Source organism: Schistocerca nitens, chromosome 1 (assembly GCF_023898315.1).
Source record: "Schistocerca nitens isolate TAMUIC-IGC-003100 chromosome 1, iqSchNite1.1, whole genome shotgun sequence".
Lineage (NCBI taxonomy): Eukaryota > Metazoa > Arthropoda > Insecta > Orthoptera > Acrididae > Schistocerca > Schistocerca nitens.
In genome coordinates this window covers 858,440,428-858,459,907 of record NC_064614.1, presented here as the reverse complement: position 1 = coordinate 858,459,907, position 19,480 = coordinate 858,440,428, and the positions used below count along the sequence as shown (strand labels likewise).

The following is a 19,480-nucleotide window of genomic DNA, read 5'->3' as shown; positions in this document are numbered from 1 at the left end:
ACCTATGGATTTCGCTAGTAATTATAACAATGCTGATCACTCGCAAACCCAATCAACCACATAATCAGACAGCGATTGGCATTCATCCGTTCAGCTTTACTCCCTCTGTTCATATAGCCCCGTCCCCTTTTGTTTGCGGAAAATTTATTTCTAGATGCGACGAAGATTCTCCTGACTGGAACATCACGTACACTATGCATGCATTCAAAAGTCAACTTATATTTCATTCAGAAATCAACTTAAAATGTGTTCAAAAATGTTCAAAAACCGACAGGGAAGCGTTTCAAAATCATGTGAATAATCGATAGGCAAAAGTGCGCTGGATGCTAGGCGCTTTGTGAAACAAGTTTTTTTTCCCTCAAGAATATGAATTTGGCGCCCCCTTTCCCGGTAGCATCTAGCTGCTTGCTGCGACTGCTTGCACAGCCAACAGCCACATTTCCTGTAGCCAGAAACGGGAGAATCTACTACTCAAACGTGACTCAACTGTGCATGAGCAATTTGTTGTTATGAAGCACTGCATAATCTTCCTAAAGACTTTGACACATTTTCAACTGGCAGACGCTTGCATGAGCACTGTGTGTCATTGTTGTACATGGCGCATTTCATTTGCAATTTATTTTCGTTTTTTTCTCTCGTTTATGTTTTGTTGTTGAAGTATTATTCTGCAGTAGCGGGATGCAGTAATATCCTTTGTTAGAGTATCGGTTCTTACCAGTCAAAAGTACAAAAATTTAACTGAAAACAATGAAAAGTTCCCGGAATTCTAAAAATATCCCGGGTTTTTCCCGGTTTTCTGCCGGATGAAAAAATTCCCGGGTTTTTCCCGGACCTCCCGGTTGCCCCGGGTCGTATACACCCTGCAAATCCCAAATAAGGCTGTTGAATTCTTACATTATTAAAATTATACACTTAAATTTAGATAGACATTTGGCTTTCCCCTGTTAACTGTAAAGATAATTTAACATACACCAGAATAACACATGTTCAAAAGACTATGAACAGTTTTCTTCATTATAACTTCATTTTACAAATATATTAAAATTAATCAATACCATTTATTAAACACAGATGTAGCTGTTATTATTTAACAATGTGTTATTTGGGTGCATTGCAAAGAGGATTTCTTTACTCATCTCCAACAAGCAAAATGTTATGATGATCGACAAACAATATTTTTAGAGTCTAAGATTATGTATTGCAGTTTTCTTTTAATTGATGTAACAAAGTTCTCCCAAGCAATAATGTAACAACATGTTCTTCTCCAATATAATCTGAAGCTTTACGCAGCTCTTCATTGGATAATCAATACATTCTTCCAATGACAGTTATTGGATTTGATTTATGAACTATTAAGTTTTTTAATTACAGCCAAGTTATCAGGTCTTTTTGGTTAGCACAAAGAAAGAGCTAGACTACATGAAAGGATAAATAAAATCTTACTTCTTCTGTTTCATCTCTTAATAGCACATAAGCCATCCACAATATGTCATTACAGACACAAGCAATAAGTCCTGTAATCTGGACCCAGTTGAATTTTATGAACACCAAAATCCTTAAAATCAAAAAAACAGTTTTTGTTTTTGAGAGACAACTTTGTTGGTAGGGCAACTACAGCTATGAATAGCTATGAAGATCCAACAGGTAGACGAAGGAAACTCCTTATAAGAAACTCATGTGATCCAGCCTAGAATACTGCTCACATGAGTTTGACTCATATCAAAAACAACTAACAGGGGGATATGAAACATATACAAAGAAAATCAGCATGGCTGTTGACAGGTTTTGTTAGGTCCACTGGAGAATCTCACTGGAAGTGCTGAAAAATCTTAAAGATAGATAGCTTCAGCTGTATTTAGTCCTTTATTACTGAATCGCTACCAGTTTCCTGGCACTAAAAGTTGCATCTTCAGGTGAACACGGAACTGAAACATTAGATCTGAAAAGCTTGGAACTTTGTACCCAACATTTGTTATCCACCAGAATAAAACTCTGCTAAAAGGCGGTACCTCATGGAATAAAACAGCCAGATTCCCATGTAGTGAATGGGTCTGCTTCTCTGGTCTGTACGCATTCACGAACAGGGGATGCGGACACGAGCCGTCCACAGTCAAGTTGTCTACTTTCCTGCCATCAGTATGCCACAGCACACTGTCCTCGGTTCACAATTGTGTATAGACCACAGAGATGGAGCTAATTATATATTGAAATATATTATATTGGAATCAGACTGTTTTATTCTATGTCATACCACCTTTTAGCTGTGTTTTGTTTTGGCGGACAATAAATGTTGGGTAAAAAGTTACGGACTTTTCATCTATATAGTGTTTTAGTTACATGTTCGCCTTAAGATGATGTTTTTAGTGCCTTGAAACTGGTAGTGACTCAGTAATAAAGGACTACATACAGCTGAAGCAATTTATCAATACCCAAAGTTGTTGTTTTGCCTTTTGCGTTGTTCACAGGAATAAATGCATGATACTTATAAGTACCCATGACTGCTATGACTTTATAAAATCTTTTTGCCAAGCTCCTTTTTAAGTTGTATACTCGTCATTCATTATATATGTGACTGGCCGCATACATACTTTACCCCACTCACACAACTGGAAGGAAGTTAATATTTGATCATGTTGCACTGCCACAGTTGATTAATGTGAACATTAAGAAAAACACTCCAACATTTATTTTATGTGCATTTATTAAGCCAATGGTTTCATTCAATAAGAACATCCTCAGGTGACAAACTGGCACAAATGTGCCAGTGTCAAGATTTAAAATGGTTAACTTCCCAATAAAATGTTGAACTGAACATGTTGGAATAAAAGTTCAATATTCTGCTTTTTGGCTCTGCCTGGTACCTGTCGTATTCCAAAATGTGCATTTCAACAATTTAATGGGTGATTAAGCATTTTTAATCATACACTGGCACTTTTCTGCCACTTTATCCCCTGAGCACATGTGCTTAATGAATTGTTCATGAACACAGCTAGCTGGTCCTCTTTCTCTCACCAGCACTTTCTTAATATTATCTCAATAATTCATCTCTACTGAAGTGAATTGGTGTCAGCAGAAGTGTTTCATACATACGTTTAGTCTATAAAACCTAAAAACTAAATCCCATGTGAACAGACCTCAGAAGAACCAAACAGTATCAACTGACCGCTGAGTCATCCTCAGCTTATATCACAGGATGCAGAGATGCAGGGGCATGGTGTCAGCACAATGCTCTCCTGGCTGCTGTCACCTAAACTCTTGAAAACTGATTTTTACAGAATACTCTAATAAACATTCCGGTGGAAGGAAAAATTGGCAAAAATCTCAAAGTTCATGTCTAAATTGGCTCTTCAAACTTTTACACAACAATACAATGGACTTAGACCACATATCTCTCTCTCTCTCTCTATCTCTCTCTCGCACACACCCACACAAAAGAAAGCACCATGAAGGAATTATTCAGAAGTGATGGAAATTGGTAAATGTGGTGGTCATGTACAGACAAAGAAATGGTTATAATTTCAGAATAATTGGACGATTTATTCAAGAGAAAGAGCTTCACTAATGGAGTAAGTCAGTAATGCTTATGCAAGCAGTTATTTGGCTTGGCATTGATTGACGAAGCTGTTGGATGTCCTCTTACGGGATCATGCCAAATTCCGCCCAACTGGCACATTACATAGTTGAAATACCTAGTTGGTTGGAAGGCTCTGCCCACAATGCTCCAAACGTTCTCAATTGGGAGGGATCCAGCAACCTTTCTGACCAAGGTAGGGTTTCACAAGCAAGAAGACAAGCAGCAGAAACTCTTGTAGTGTGTGGGTGGGCATTATCTTGCTGAAATGTAAGCCCATGAAGGCTTGCCATGAAGGGCAATAAAACACGATGCAGAATATCATCAATGTACCACTGTAATGTAAGGGTGCTGCAGATGACACCCACGGGGTAGTGTTACGAAAGAAATGGCACATGACAGGTAGGCCACATGGTGGACGATAGTCAGGTTAGTATCCCACTGTTGTCTGGGATGTTTTCCAGGGATGAATCCTGCTTCATATGAGCCCTGATGACCAGCAAAGGAATGTCTGGAGATGGCCCTGATGGTGGTGGAACACCAACCTGCCCTGTCCCCTGCCATATGGCCCAACAAACAGCAGTGATGATCTGGGGTGTCATTTCTTTTCATAATATATCCCTTTGGTTGTCATCCATGACACCCTTACAGCAGAACATTATGTCGACAATATTCTATGCCCTGTTTTGCTGCCCTTCATGGCAAGTCATCCTGGGCTTACATTTCAGCATGATAATGCCCATCTGCACACGGTGAGAGCTTCTACCGCTTGTCTTCATGCTTGCCAAACCATATACTTTGGTGAGCAAGGTCACTGGATCCCTCCCCTATCAAGAGCATTTGGAGTGTTATGGGCAGAGCCCTCTAACCAGCTTGTGATTTTGACACTCTGACATGCCAACTGGACAAAATTTTACATGATACCATTCAGGAGGACATCCAACATGTTTATCAATCCACGCCAAGCCAATTAACTGCTTACATAAGGGCCACAGGTGGACCAGTGCATTATTGACTTGATCAGTTTGTGAAGATCATTATCTTGAATGAATCATCCAATCTTTCTGAAACTGTAATCAGTTATTTGTCTGTAAATATACATCACAACTACATATTTCAGTCCTATTCGGATAATTCTTACATCATGCATCATTTTTTGGCCTTATTTTATTTATGTGTGTGTGTGTGTGTGTGTGTGTGTGTGTGTGTGTGTGTGTGTGTGTGTGCTCATCTGTTTCTGTTGTTCTATAAATATGAACTACAACTACCATAAATTAAAAGTTGCATAAAACAGAAAATGCATACTATCCATTACATTATTTACGTTAATTGTTATATGGCATAGTTTAGTACAATTTTAAAATGATGAAGTGAAGTGTTCTTAATTAGTACTCAGTTTAACAATAGTTTTATGAACCAGCTTGCAAACCACGCTGGCTGTGGCTCCATTATGCTCTGGGGAACATTCAAGTGGGCATCCATGGGTCCAGTGGGGCTCATGCTAGGTACCACGATGGCCAAGGAGTATTGTACACTGGTAGCAGACCATGTGCACCTCTCCATGGCAATAATGTTTCCTGACGGCTGGTTAGTTAGTTGATTTATTTGGTGGATGGGACCAAATCCCATTGGATCAGGAAAAGGAAAGGATAGGGAAGGAAGTCAGCTGTGCCATTTCAAAGGAGCCATCCCAGCATTTGACTGAAGTGATCTAGGGAAATCATGGGAAACCTGAATGAGGATTGTTGGAGACGGGTTTGAACTGTTGTCCTCCCAAATGCAAGTCCAGTGGGATAACAACTGGTCCTGATGGCAGTGTCATTTTTCAACAAGATAAGGTGCCATGCCACAAGGCCAGCAGTGTGATGCAATGCTTCAAGAAACACAGTGCTGAGTTCCAACTCGCCAGATCTAAACTAAATCGAAAACATCTGGGGTGCGACTGAACGTGACGTCGTAACTCATTGTCCCCCTCCCCGGAATTTACAGGAATTATGTTACTTGTGTGTGCAGATGTGGTGCCACCTCCCTCCAGCGACCTACCAAGGCCTCGTTGCTTCCACGCTAAGACGCTTCGCCACTGTTACCCGTGCCGAAGGTGGACATACTGGCTATTAAATATCTGGTCATAACGTTCTGGCTGATCAGTGTATATGGTAAACAGTTTCAAATTAGCCACTAATGTAAGTCTTGCACTGCACCAGTCAAATATATGCAAAATTGGCCATGAGATCAGTAAGTTATCTACTATCACACATATTGATCTCATGGCCAGCTTTCCACTTGTATGGCTGGTGCAACACAAAACTTACATTTACGGCTGATCTGATAATGGACAAATAGTCCAAAACCAGTCATCAATAAATACATTTTCTTCCAGTGAAACTTAAGACACTTTTCATACTGATTACTGTACTCCCCTTTTGGCTTACCAACAGATGAAAGATAGTAGGCATTGCTGGGAGTAAACATGAGCTACCAATAAATGCCATATCTATTGGGACTGGAACTGATTTCCCAGAAAGGTTCAAATGCCGAGGGAGGGTATATTAGACAATGCAGCTTCATATTTAAGAAGGAAATTAAGCACCTCAGTGAAATAACTGGAAGGGTGGCAAAAAAGGCCAGCGGATCTCATCAAAAAATTTAGAGAGGGCTCCATAGGTGGCTAATGACTGTATTGCATGGCTCATCAGCATGAATGATATCAGTCAACTGGGATCAGAGGCCATTTTTTGGTACCTTTAGATTGGTGGTTAAATTAGTGATGACAGTTACACCTTACACACACATGGAAGTACAACTCATGATTTGCAGCACTGTTCCTAGAGCCAGTCCTGGTTTGGACATGGGTTGAGCTACAGACTCAGGAAATAGTGCAATTACATTGGATGCCAATTTGTTGACCTCCGCTGTAAGATACATTTGTGAACCGTCATATTGTGAACAAAACGTAAGCTTATGGAAAATTAGCTTGTGGCTGAATTGGAGACTTTCCTAGAGGTCAGTGATTCTCAGTGGGGAATTAATGGCTTATTACAAGTGTGATGAAGGAACAAAAGACACTATACAGTTAAGTGTACATCATACAAAGACAAAAGATTACATGTTATATGCTGAAAATTACCACCAGCTCTATACAAACTTCTACTTTTAAGGTTTGTGATGATTCATTACAGGGCTATTACAAATGATTGAAGCGATTTCATAAATTCACTGTAGCTCCACTCATTGACATATGGTCACGACACACTACAGATACGTAGAAAAACTCATAAAGTTTTGTTCGGCTGAAGCCGCACTTCAGGTTTCTGCCGCCAGAGCGCTCGAGAGCGCATGAGACAAAATGGCGACAGGAGCCGAGAAAGCGTATGTTGTGCTTGAAATGCACTCACATCAGTCAGTCATAACAGTGCAACGACACTTCAGGACGAAGTTCAACAAAGATCCACCAACTGCTAAATCCATTCGGCGATGGTATGCGCAGTTTAAAGCTTCTGGATGCCTCTGTAAGGGGAAATCAACGGGTCGGCCTGCAGTGAGCGAAGAAACGGTTGAACGCGTGCGGGCAAGTTTCACGCGTAGCTCGCGGAAGTCGACGAATAAAGCAAGCAGGGAGCTAAACGTACCACAGCCGACGGTTTGGAAAATCTTACGGAAAAGGCTAAAGCAGAAGCCTTACCATTTCGAACTCATTGATGGGGACATGCTGTGCCGAGTGTGGGAGGAACTTCATTATCAGTTTGATGTCTGCCGAATCACTAAAGGGGCACATATCGAACATTTGTGAATGCCTAAAAAAACTTTTTGAGTTTTTGTATGTGTGTGCAAAGCATTGTGAAAATATCTCAAATAATAAAGTTATTGTAGAGCTGTGAAATCGCTTCAATCATTTGTAATAACCCTGTATTTTGTCAGAGCACCTGACAGCTATTTTTACTTTCATTGTACTTTCTCTGTATTTCTTCTTCAGTGTACTATTTTTCTTCCTCTACTAAACTACTTGCAACAATTTTCTAACCTATTTTTAATGTTAAATTATGAAAAATATCTGCCACACATGAACTGCCATTTATGATACTACTGTTCTCTGTAATAGAAATAGCATCATGTTTTATGGCATAAATCCCAGCCTCTCTTTTAAGAACATACTATGAAGATTTTATTTTATTGTCTGAGCTACCAATTTAAGACAAGATGTGGTTCTTTTACATTTTTCTTATTATTTATGAATCATTGCTTGTTGTAACAATTGAGTAAATGTCCCTTTTTTATTCTGGGGACACTCTAGCCTCCGCAGTGATCCAGTTTCTTTGACAATTCCCTAATATTGCATTTAATGGAATTTTTGGTGAGGAGAGGAAACTATTTCCAAAAATTAATGTAAAATTGTCAATAACAACAATGAATTTAAAGCTCTCTCTGAATTCACTATAATATTAATTCTAACAAGATTTTTATAGCCTTTTTTTCTTTAATTCCAAACTGTTTATACCGCTATTTTAGATAACAAGAATAACAGTGCATCACAATGTGAAAATATACTTACTACACAATAGGCATGTGTTAGTTTCACTTCAGTTTGTGGTATGTGAACCCTTCTCTAATAAGGGTACTGTCATCCTGAGCTACTCGAAAAATGAAACTGATTGCTGATAGTAAATTATTCTGGCTAACTGGTCAATAGTATCCTATATAAATTTGTTTATTGTTGAGATATTAGCATTAAAATCTCCTCAGACTGTCAACATGACGAGTCATTAAATTCAGAATGCTAAACAATATGTTACACATCAGCTGCTTTTACAAAGTCCACCTTAAGGAGAAAGGTTATAAACTAAATGTTATTTCATTAAGCTACTTACATTGGTGTTGTGTGATGAAATAATTGTTACAGAGAAGCCAGTGTGCCTGAAAGCAGGTACTCTTGACTGTGCTGTGTTCACACTCACTATATGACTGACAGATTCCCAACACCAGTCTTCCTTGTCAACAGAAACTTGATACTTGCCAGGAAGTACATCACTAAATGTGAAGTGACTATCTGGAAATGAAGTCCACAAGAAAAATTTTAAATGAGTGTTAATTTTCAGATTATATAACGTGCAAGTGAGAAATGGAAAAATCGAGGTGTGAAAATATAATACACCGTGCTTTTTTTAAAATAAACAATAATATAAAACCTACCAGGAACAAACTGCACCAACGGAAACATCCCCTGGCGAAGAGGGGTTATAACAGCAAAAATAGAGAAGTGTTGTTTGTCCATGTAGATTATTATGCTTTTTTATCAATATTTGAACAGATATTTCAAAAACAAATATTAATAAACAAAAATGAATTCTGAAGATTTAAGAGAGATTAGTTCAAAATTAAGAACATTTGTTTCTGCCAACGACAGAAGATCTTGGGTCCAGTCACTCAATCAGAATACAGGTAAAGTTAGAAAACAGGCATTAACATTGTTGATCTGAAAAAAGTCATCAGCTGCTAGTAATATTAAATTTAAAACATAGTGAGAAAATGTGTGCGCAGGTTGTGTGCTGTGCCAACAGATATTAATAGTGCAGAAGGCAGGTGCAAAACCTCACCAACAGGAAAAGAACCCCCACCTTGCCCAATTAACATTACAAGAGTTATGTGGTGGGACAGTGAGTATGCCATCTATTTCTTAAATGCCTTTAATATGAGAGAAAAAAATGAAATATCTTGATAAGAGCACAGCTGGGAATGCCATGTGATCATGAATGGTAAAAGTATTCATCTTAGTGAAATTCATAGAAATGTAACTGAAGCCAACTGCTTTCACATAATGAATTAAGTTTCTTTAGAAATTTATCTTGTCTGGGTAAGCTACATTGATGTTTAATTTATCTATATTTATAAAGAATTCATTCAATAATGCAGAAATTTTGGCAGGATTTACAATAGTTTTATACTCTATCTTTATTTCAGAAATATCATGGCCTCTAGCTGTTATGAATGACAAAGAAGACTTCAGTCAACCCTGATTGGTTGGTTGATTTGGGGGAAGGTACCAAGCAGTGAGGTCATTGGTCCCAGACTAGGGAAGGATGGGGAAGGAAGTCGGTCGTACCCTTTCAAAGGAACCAACCCAGCATTTGCCTGAAGCAATTTTAGGATCACAGAAAACCTAAATCGGGATGGCCGAATACGGATTTGAACTGTCGTGGCTCCGAATGCCAGTTGAGTACGCTAACAACTGCGCCACCTCATTCGGGAGTCAACCCTGGATACAGTACCAATTTAAAATAACTTGGAGTATGCATCTGTAATGACCTAATGTGTAATGACCATGTTAAACTAGTTGCTGGAAAAATATTCAGACTTAGATTCAGTAGAAACAGTTTGCAGTATCCCCCTGGGATCCACCACTGCCTCTCCAGGCTGCTGGTGACACCACTGTGAAGAAGCAGTATGTAGAGGTATGAGAGTCACTGCAATTAGTGCTGCCCTCGCGGGCACTGGTTATTCTTCCACCGATTGTGTGTCCACTGATTTTGCAGAAATATTTTCCACCGGGCAGCTATAAAGGGCGACACCTGCCTGACTGCAGTCAGTTTTCACCAAGAGTCACTTCGAGCCATAGTGCCAATCCCCAGTCCTCCAATCATAGCTCCCATCACTTCTGTACACATGGAGTCCCATCTGAGTCTTCGCCCCGCATCCCATCTGAGTTCTCTGCATAGGGCGCACACATCTCTGCTTCAAGCCGTGACTTCACTCCATGCCTCGAGTTCTCCACACCAGCTGTTGAAGCCTTCACTATGATTCGCATTCAAACTGTCACTTCAGGTCTTGGCTGAATTCTCCATGCTGGGCCCAATTCCTGCTGCACTCGTGTCCCATCTGTGCACATGTCGCCTTCACTCCCTGATTACATCGGCCAAGTCATTAGTCCATCTGAGGCCTCTCTCCTGGCGCATCCTCTAGCCCTACCACTCTCCACTGATACAGTTGCACCAAGATCGCTCATTTAAGAAATCTCCAAGACGAATGTCAGTAATTATTGATGGATTGGAACCAAGAAGTACTGTAAAGACCCAATGAATGTTGGGTGTTGTATTCAGTTTCGGTGTAAATAAAGTTTATTTATTTCTTGCTACCTGGGGCACATTATTTGGTGTGGCTTCCTCTGCCATGACACAAGAAAGCTTAATGGAATATAATTCATCTAGAAAAGAAACAGTTTATGAATTTCTCATGTTTCATCACAAATACATTTATATGGCATGAGAGTGTTACAGATATACTCATCGAAATACAGTGGCAGAAGTTACCAGGAATTCATGTGAAGGTCTGCTGTGAGAATTCCAAGAGCTTAAGTTCATGAAGAGTTACACAAAGTATTACAAAATGAGAAGCCAATGCATATGAAATAAAAGCTGTAGTAAGAGAAAACCATAAAAACAAACATAACAACTCACAGATTTTATAGTTTCTATGTAATTACACAAATAAATATAATATAATAAAACATAATATAAATTATTCTTTTATTCTAATCAACTTAAATAATTTAGCAACTGAATAAATCAGAAGTCTGAAGTTTTAGTGTATATGAATTCCCCACCCCATTAACCTACTCAGTGGGTCTTCTTGTTAGAGTGAGAATGGGCTGAAGCGGTAATTGTCGATTTGTTTGTTTGCGTTTGTGTGTCTGTGTGTGTGTTAAACAAGACTACAATTTTAAACTGATTTTTCTAAATACTTAGATTCTGGGAACATGGATCTAAAAAACTTTAAACATTTTACACTAAATGGTAAAATTGTTATTCTTCTTTGATAAGAAATGAACATGAGTGCCTACATACCTCGTGCAACTGTTATCCCAACAGGTATTTTGGTATTATCATTATCCGGAGGTATAGTGTTCAAAACAACTGGTATATCCCCACAGTCATTACCGGGATTCAAACACAGCAATTCTCCTGAGAGCTGCACTTTCAATTGTGAAAACACAATACCTGACAAAACTGGGTGATCAGTGATTTCAAATGAATGAACAACTGGAGCAAACCTATAAAAAGAAAGAACCCATTGAAAATTATTATTATTTTAAATTTTGTATCTATCTTTACATCTAGATTACAATATTGTAATCTAGATGTAAAGATAGATACAAAATTTATAATAATAATAATAATAATAATAATAAGTGATGCAATACAATGTTTAGGAAATTCCACACAGTGAAGTAATAATCAGAAAAGAGAATTCACCAAGGTATAGGCATATTAGCTACATTACAAAAATTACAGATCAGTGGAATTACAAAATGACATAAAATCAATTTTGATAAACCACCATAAGCCCCAATAAGATCTTCTCATGGTATTGAATCAAAAGAGGACACATTCATGGGATATTGGCTTTCAAGCTAATTCAACCCACGGCCAACTGAAATGTGACCCACTTCTTCCATTTTGGAATACAGACATAAGCAACTTGATACAGTAATTTTGGTGCAATACTGAGCTACATCACAATTATTTGCTTCCCAGCTCTCCAAAGATAAACTGGAACAGAGAAGTGGGGCATTCCAGAATATGCTGCAAGTGTTGAACACATTCACAAAGAGTATCATTCTCATCTTTCAGGCCCCAACTTACGAAGTTGGTCCTCCCCAGCACTACATCCATTTGTGGCCAACTGAGAACTCTCAAAGTATTCCATGGAGAGTGACAATATTAGATTACTACTCATCATACAGTGAAGAGGTTGAGTCACAGATTGACAGATCAAAACACACACACACACACACACACACACACACACACGACCACAGTCTATGGCTGCTCAGGACAGATTGCAAGCAGCAGCAGTTGATGGGAGAAGCAATCTGGGGAGGGACAGCAGGGCAGGCGTGGGCAAAGGAAAAGTGCTACATGTGGGAGCATATAGGGATAAGGTGGAGAGGAGGCAGGGCAGCTAGGTCCGGTCAGGTGGTCAGACGGAGGACGGGGATGAGGGCAGTGGAAAAGGAGAGAAGTAAAAAGACTGTCAGTGTGTTGGTGGAAAGATGACTGTGTTGTACCGGAGTGTGAACAGGAAAGGGGATAGGTGGGTGTATGACAATAACTAACCGAGGTTGAGGTCAGCAGGGTTACAGAAATGTGGGGTATACTGCAGGGAGAGTTCCCACCTGTACAATGCAGAAAAGCTGGTGTTGATGGGTAGGATTCAGATGGCACGGGCTGTCAAACAGTCACTGAAATGGTAAACACTGTGTTGGGCAGCGTGTTCAGCAACTGGGTGATCCAACTGTTTATGGGCCACAGTTCATCAGTGGCTACTCATGCTGACAAACAGCTTGTTGATTGTCATGACGACCTAGAATGCAACACACTGGTTTCACCGGCAACCCTACCTCTGGTGGAATAGCTGATGCTTATGACTGGACTGGAGTGGGTGGTAGTGGTGGGAGGGTGCATAGGACAAATCTTGTATCTAGGCCTATTACAGGGATATAAGCCATGAGGCAAGGGATTGGGAGGATGGGTTGTGTAGGGATGGACAAGAATACTATGTAGATTCCGTGGGTCATGGAATACCAGTGTGGGAGGGGTGAGGATAGTGGGTAGGACATCCCTCACATCAGGGAACAGTGAGAGGTAACAAAAACCCTGGTGGAGAATATGATTCAGTTGCTCCAGTCCTGGGTGGTCGTGAGTCTTGAGGGGAACACTCCTCTGTGGCTGGACGGTGGACATTGCGAGGTGGTGGGTGAATGGAGAGAAAGGCACAGGAGACCAGTTTCTATACAATGTTGGGAGGGTAAATACTGTCTGTGAAGGCCTCAGTGAGACCCTTGGTGTATTTTGAGGGAGACTGTGATTACATATGCGACAGACATGGGTGGCTAGGCTGTATGGCCTTAAGGGACTTCTCGGTACAGAATAGGTGGCACCTGTCGAAATTGAGGTATTGCTGGTGGTCGGTAGATTTGATATGGATGGAGGTATTGATGTAGCCATCTTTGAGGGGGAGGTCAACATCGACAAAAGTGGCTTGTTGTGTTGAGTAGAACCATATGAAATGAATGGGCGAGAAGGTGTTGAGGTTCTGGAGGAAAGTGGATAGTGTGTCCTCATCCTCAACCCAGATCTATGTCTACATCTACATGGATACTCTGCAAATCACACTTAAGTGCCTGGCAGAGGATTCACCGACCCACATTCACAATACATCTCTATTAATTCAATCTTGTATAGTGCACAGAAAGAATGAACACCTATATCTTTCTGTGCAAGCTCTGATTTCCCTTATTTTATTAATACAATCGTTTCTCCCTATGTAGGTCGGCGTCAATAAAATATTTTTGCATTCGTAGGAGAAAATTGGTGATTGAAATTTCCTGAGAAGATTCTGCCACAATGAAAAATGCCTTTGTCTCAATGATGTCCAACCAAATCCTGTATCATTTCAGTGACACTCTCTCCCATATTTCGCGATAATACAGAACGTGCTGCCCTTTTTGAACTTTCTTGGTGTACTCCGTCAATCCTATTTGGTAAGGATCCTACACTGCACAGCAGCATTCTAAAAGAGGACAAACAAGCATAGTGTAGGCAGTCTCTTTAGTAGATCTGTTATATTTTCTTAGTGTCCTTCCAATAAAATGCAGTTTTGGGTTAACCTTCCCCCACAACATTTTCTATATGTTCCCCCCAATTTAAGTTGTTCGTAATTGTAATTCCTAGGTATTTAGTTGAGTTTATGGCATTTAGATTTGACTGATTTATTGTGTAATCGAAGTTTAACAGATACTATTTAGCATTCACGTGAATGACCTCACTTTTCATTATTTAGGGCCAACTGCCATACAGATATCTTTTGTAAATCTTGTTTTGATCTTTTGATGACTTTACTAGCACCATCTGCAAACAACCTAAGACGACTGTTCAGATTTTTTCCTAAATTGTTTATATAGATAAGGAACAGCAAAGAGCCTATAACACTACCTTGGGGAATGCCAGAAACCACATTTGTTTCACTCGATGACTTTCCGTCAATTACTACGAACTGTGACTTCTCTGACAGAAAAACATGAATCCACTCATATAACCGAAACAATATTCAAGCAAGCAACTTCACTATAAGCTGCTTGTGTGGTACAATGTCAAAAGCCTTCTGGAAATCTAGAAATATGGTGTCAATTTGAAATTCTTAGTCAATAGCAGTCAACATGAAGATGTCATTAATGAATCTGAACCTGGTGAAGGGTTTTGGATTCTGGGTGGTTAGAAAAGATTCTTCTAGAAGCCCATGAATAGGTTTGTATAAGATGTCCCGTGTGGGCGCCCATAACCGTACCCTCGATTTGTTTGTAGGTGATGTCTTCACAGGAGAAGTAATTGTGGGTGAGGATGTAGTTGGTGATGGTGACTAGGAAGGAAGTTGTTGACTTGGAACCCATTGGGCATTGGGAAAGGCAGTGTTTAATAACAATAAAGCCATGGGCATTGTGGATATTAGTGCACACGATGGTGGCATCAATAGTGGTGAGTAGACACCATGTGATAACGGAACAGGAACTGCGGAGAGTCTGTGGAAGAAATGGTTGATATCTTCTATATAGGAGGGTAGCTTCCGGGTAATAGGCTGAAGGTGTTGGTCTATGAGAGCAATGATTCTCTCAATGAGGGTACAGTAACTGGCCCCAATGGGTCACCCTGAGTGGTGGGGTTTATGACTTTAGGAAGCATGCAGAAGGCAGGAGTGTAGGGAGTGGTAGGGGTGAGGACAGAGATGGACTCAAGAATCAAGAATTTTATTCACCATAGATTATTTTACAATGATATTGGCTTCGTCATACAAGATGTAGTAGTACATACATAATAATAAAATAAACTAGAGTCAGTACATTATAGAATACATTTTAAGCATGGCAGTGTACCAAATTACACCAGAATAGTTTCTCAAAGTTAATGCAATATGCTATAATATAATATAATATAATATAATGTAATATAATATAATATAATATTGTATTGTGTATTGTATACACTATGTAATTACACACGATTAACCACAGCACAAAATAATATGTTTAACTACAGACAATTTTTAAATGCTAATATCCTCCTCAGGCATCTCAAAGAATTCTTTAATGTCATAGAATGGATGATCTGACAGCCAGCAGTACCCCTTTTTTAAAAAAAATTATACCCATAGACTGAACATGAATTTAAAAAAAAAATATATCCATAGACTGAACATGAATTGGCAGTTTATTGAACATTTTGAGTGGGTTTACTTTGTGGTAATTTCCTGTTCTTGCTGATCTGTGGGACGGTATGTCTACATTACCCTTAGCCCTGGTGTTGTGTTCATGATATTTCCCCTCTGGCAATAAATTCTGAAATATTATTTTTGATATAGAGTACAGACACATAGATGTATAAATTTATAATTGTGAGTATTCTGAGTCTGGAAAAAGAGGACTACAGTGCTCCCTATGACCTCTTTTACATATTATACATAAAACTTTTTTTTTTGTAATTTCAAGATGTTTTTGATGTGAGGGGAGTGCCCCCATATAATCAGACCATATGAAATATGTGACTGGAATAGCCCAAAGCATGTCACCCTAAGGTACTCCAAGCTCACTACCTCCGTTAGGTTCAACAGAAGATATGCCACCCGAGATATTTTTTCACATACGTGATTGACATGTTCCTCCCAATAGAGTTTTGAGTCAATGTGAATACCTAAGAGTTTACTGACTTATTACCTACCTTATTTGATATTCCCATTAAAAGTTGTTGGGTTTTATCAGGGGTTTCTTTTGTTAGGTTATTCAGATCTGAAATGTTCTGATGTGTGGTAAGTAGTGTTGTATTGTCAGCATAACATACAACAGGGTGGACTATGTTTTTAGGCAAATCATTAATAGCTATAATGAAGAAGAAGGGTCCAAGGATAGACCCTTGTGGCACACCTGTGCTGATTTCCATTACTGAAGAATTTACATTTCTGACAGAAACAAATGGTTTTCGGTTACTTAAATACGAATTTATCACAGCTAAAGTGCTCCGTCTCACCCCATAAAACTCTAATTTCCCAAGTAGTACGTCAACAGCAATGCAATCGAAAGATTTGCTTAGGTAACATAATATAAGTAAAACCATGTCATTGTTTTCAAAGGCTGTTAATGTTTGGTCAATGATTTCCAAGATGGCCCTAGTTGTGTTTTTCCTCTTGCAAAAACCAAACTGATTGCTACATAGGATATTGTGTTTTTCAAAGAAGCTCCTTATTTGTGTGTGTATCAGTGCCTCAAATATCTGAGAATATTGGAACAATGGAGACTCTTCTGTAGCTTTGGGGAAGGTGTTTGTCCCCTTTTTTAAAAACTGGGACAACTTTTGATACCTTAGGTGCATCCGGAAAAACTCCAAATTCCACACATTTATTAAAAATAAAAGCTAATGGTTTGGTGATTGAGTGTATTGTTTTTTTAAATTATATTATTTGATAACCAATAACAGTCTATACTACTAGAACCTGACAATTTGGATACAGCTTTTATAACATCAGCAGGTGTGACAGCCCTCCACTGAAATACCTGGTTAACTGGCAGTGGTGTTACAACAAGGTCCATTGCAGATGAATTTGTTGCTTTAATACTTTTACTTAATTCTTTAAACGAGTTTAAAAAGTACTGATTTAATTCCTCAGGTTCAAGCCGAGCTTTTTCTGTGCATTTTGGTGTATTGTCTTGTTTTATTATTTGTCAGGCTGCCTTACATTTATTGGGAGCCCTTTCTATATAGTTTTCCACTGCTTGCTTTTTTGGCAGAAGTAGTTTAGCTTTGTAGAATTTTTTGAGTTTCAGATATGACCTATGAATGTTCACACTCTGTTCTGCCCCTTGGTTAGCAGCTTGCTTATGCATCTGGTACAGCATACGCAAGTTTCCTCTAATTTCTGCTAGTTCTTCTGTAAACCAGTTCAGACTTTTTTTTTTTTCATTTTACTTGGCTATCTAATTTTTTTACTAGTTAGAAGTTATCAAGGTAATTTCAGCTTCCCTTTTCCCACATTGACAATTATATATAAAGTCCCAATCTGCACTTCCTAATCTATCAACAAACATACTTATGTACTCTTCCTTTTGCCCTTGTACCATTACTACTATAGAGTCTTCAATTTTAACTGGTTGCCTCTTATAGAGTGTAAGGAGTAGTGGCTCATGATCTGCAAGTCCACTTCCTGCAAGACTGACTGTAAAATCTTCCCTATGGAAATTCACAACAATTTTTCTATGCAGGCATTCTTACGTGTGGCATGGTTATTTGTACAATAGGGGTCCAATGATCTTAGCATATTCAAGAATGTCTTAGTAACTAGCCTCTGTGTGTTTGCCATTTCTATGTTGAAATCACCACAGATAGGAATTCTTGTCTTGTTGTTGTTGTTGTTGTGGTCTTCAGTCCTGAGACTGGTTTGATGCAGCTCTCCATGCTACTCTATCCTGTGCAAGCTTCTTCATCTCCCAGTACCTACTGCAACCTACATCCTTCTGAATCTGCTTAGTGTATTGATCTCTTGGTCTCCCTCTACGATTTTTACCCTCCACGCTGCCCTCCAATGCTAAATTTGTGATCCCTTGATGCCTCAAAACATGTCCTACCAACCGATCCCTTCTTCTAGTCAAGTTGTGCCACAAACTTCTCTTCTCCCCAATCCTATTCAATACCTCCTCATTAGTTACGTGATCTACCCACCTTATCTTCAGCATTCTTCTGTAGCACCACATTTCGAAAGCTTCTATTCTCTTCTTGTCCAAACTGGTTATCGTCCATGTTTCACTTCCATACATGGCTACACTCCATACAAATACTTTCAGAAACGACTTCCTGACACTTAAATCTATACTCGATGTTAACAAATTTCTCTTCTTCAGAAACGATTTCCTTGCCATTGCCAGTCTACATTTTATATCCTCTCTACTTCGACCATCATCAGTTATTTTACTCCCTAAATAGCAAAACTCCTTTACTACTTTAAGTGTCTCATTTCCTAATCTAATCCCCTCTGCATCACCCGATTTAATCTGACTACATTCCATTATCCTCGTTTTGCATTTGTTGATGTTCATCTTATATCCTCCTTTCAAGACACTGTCCATTCCGTTCAACTGCTCTTCCAAGTCCTTTGCTGTCTCTGACAGAATTACAATGTCATCGGCGAACCTCAAAGTTTTTTCTTTTCCATGAATTTTAATACCTACTCCGAATTTTTCTTTTGTTTCCTTTACTGCTTGCTCAATATACAGATTGAATAACATCGGGGAGAGGCTACAACCCTGTCTCACTCCTTTCCCAACCACTGCTTCCCTTTCATGCCCCTCGACTCTTATAACTGCCATCTGGTTTCTGTACAAATTGTAAATAGCCTTTCGCTCCCTGTATTTTACCCCTGCCACCTTCAGAATTTGAAAGAGAGTATTCCAGTTAACGTTGTCAAAAGCTTTCTCTAAGTCTACAAATGCTAGAAACGTAGGTTTGCCTTTTCTTAATCTTTCTTCTAAGATAAGTCGTAAGGTTAGTATTGCCTCACGTGTTCCAACATTTCTACGGAATCCAAACTGATCTTCCCCGAGGTCCGCTTCTATCAGTTTTTCCATTCGTCTGTAAAGAATCCGCGTTAGTATTTTGCAGCTGTGAATTATTAAACTGATAGTTCGGTAATTTTCACATCTGTCAACACCTGCTTTCTTTGGTATTGGAATTATTATATTCTTCTTGAAGTCTGAGGGAATTTCGCCTGTCTCATACATCTTTCTCACCAGATGGTAGAGTTTTGTCAGGACTGGCTCTCCCAAGGCAGTCAGTAGTTCTAATGGAATGTTGTCTACTCCCGGGGCCTTGTTTCTACTTA

General features: G+C 39.2%; 1 protein-coding gene across 1 annotated transcript in view; it reads right to left on the bottom strand.

The window, feature by feature from the left end:
* Positions 1-19,480, bottom strand: part of LOC126263492 (nodal modulator 3) — a 172,565-nt gene that overhangs the window by 55,710 nt on the left and 97,375 nt on the right. Inside the window, exons 8-9 of the mRNA XM_049960588.1 lie at positions 11,407-11,612; positions 8,437-8,615 (exon numbers count right to left, since the gene is read on the bottom strand). Of these exons, the coding sequence (XP_049816545.1) occupies positions 8,437-8,615; positions 11,407-11,612 (385 nt within the window). The remainder of the gene's footprint in view (positions 1-8,436; positions 8,616-11,406; positions 11,613-19,480) is intronic.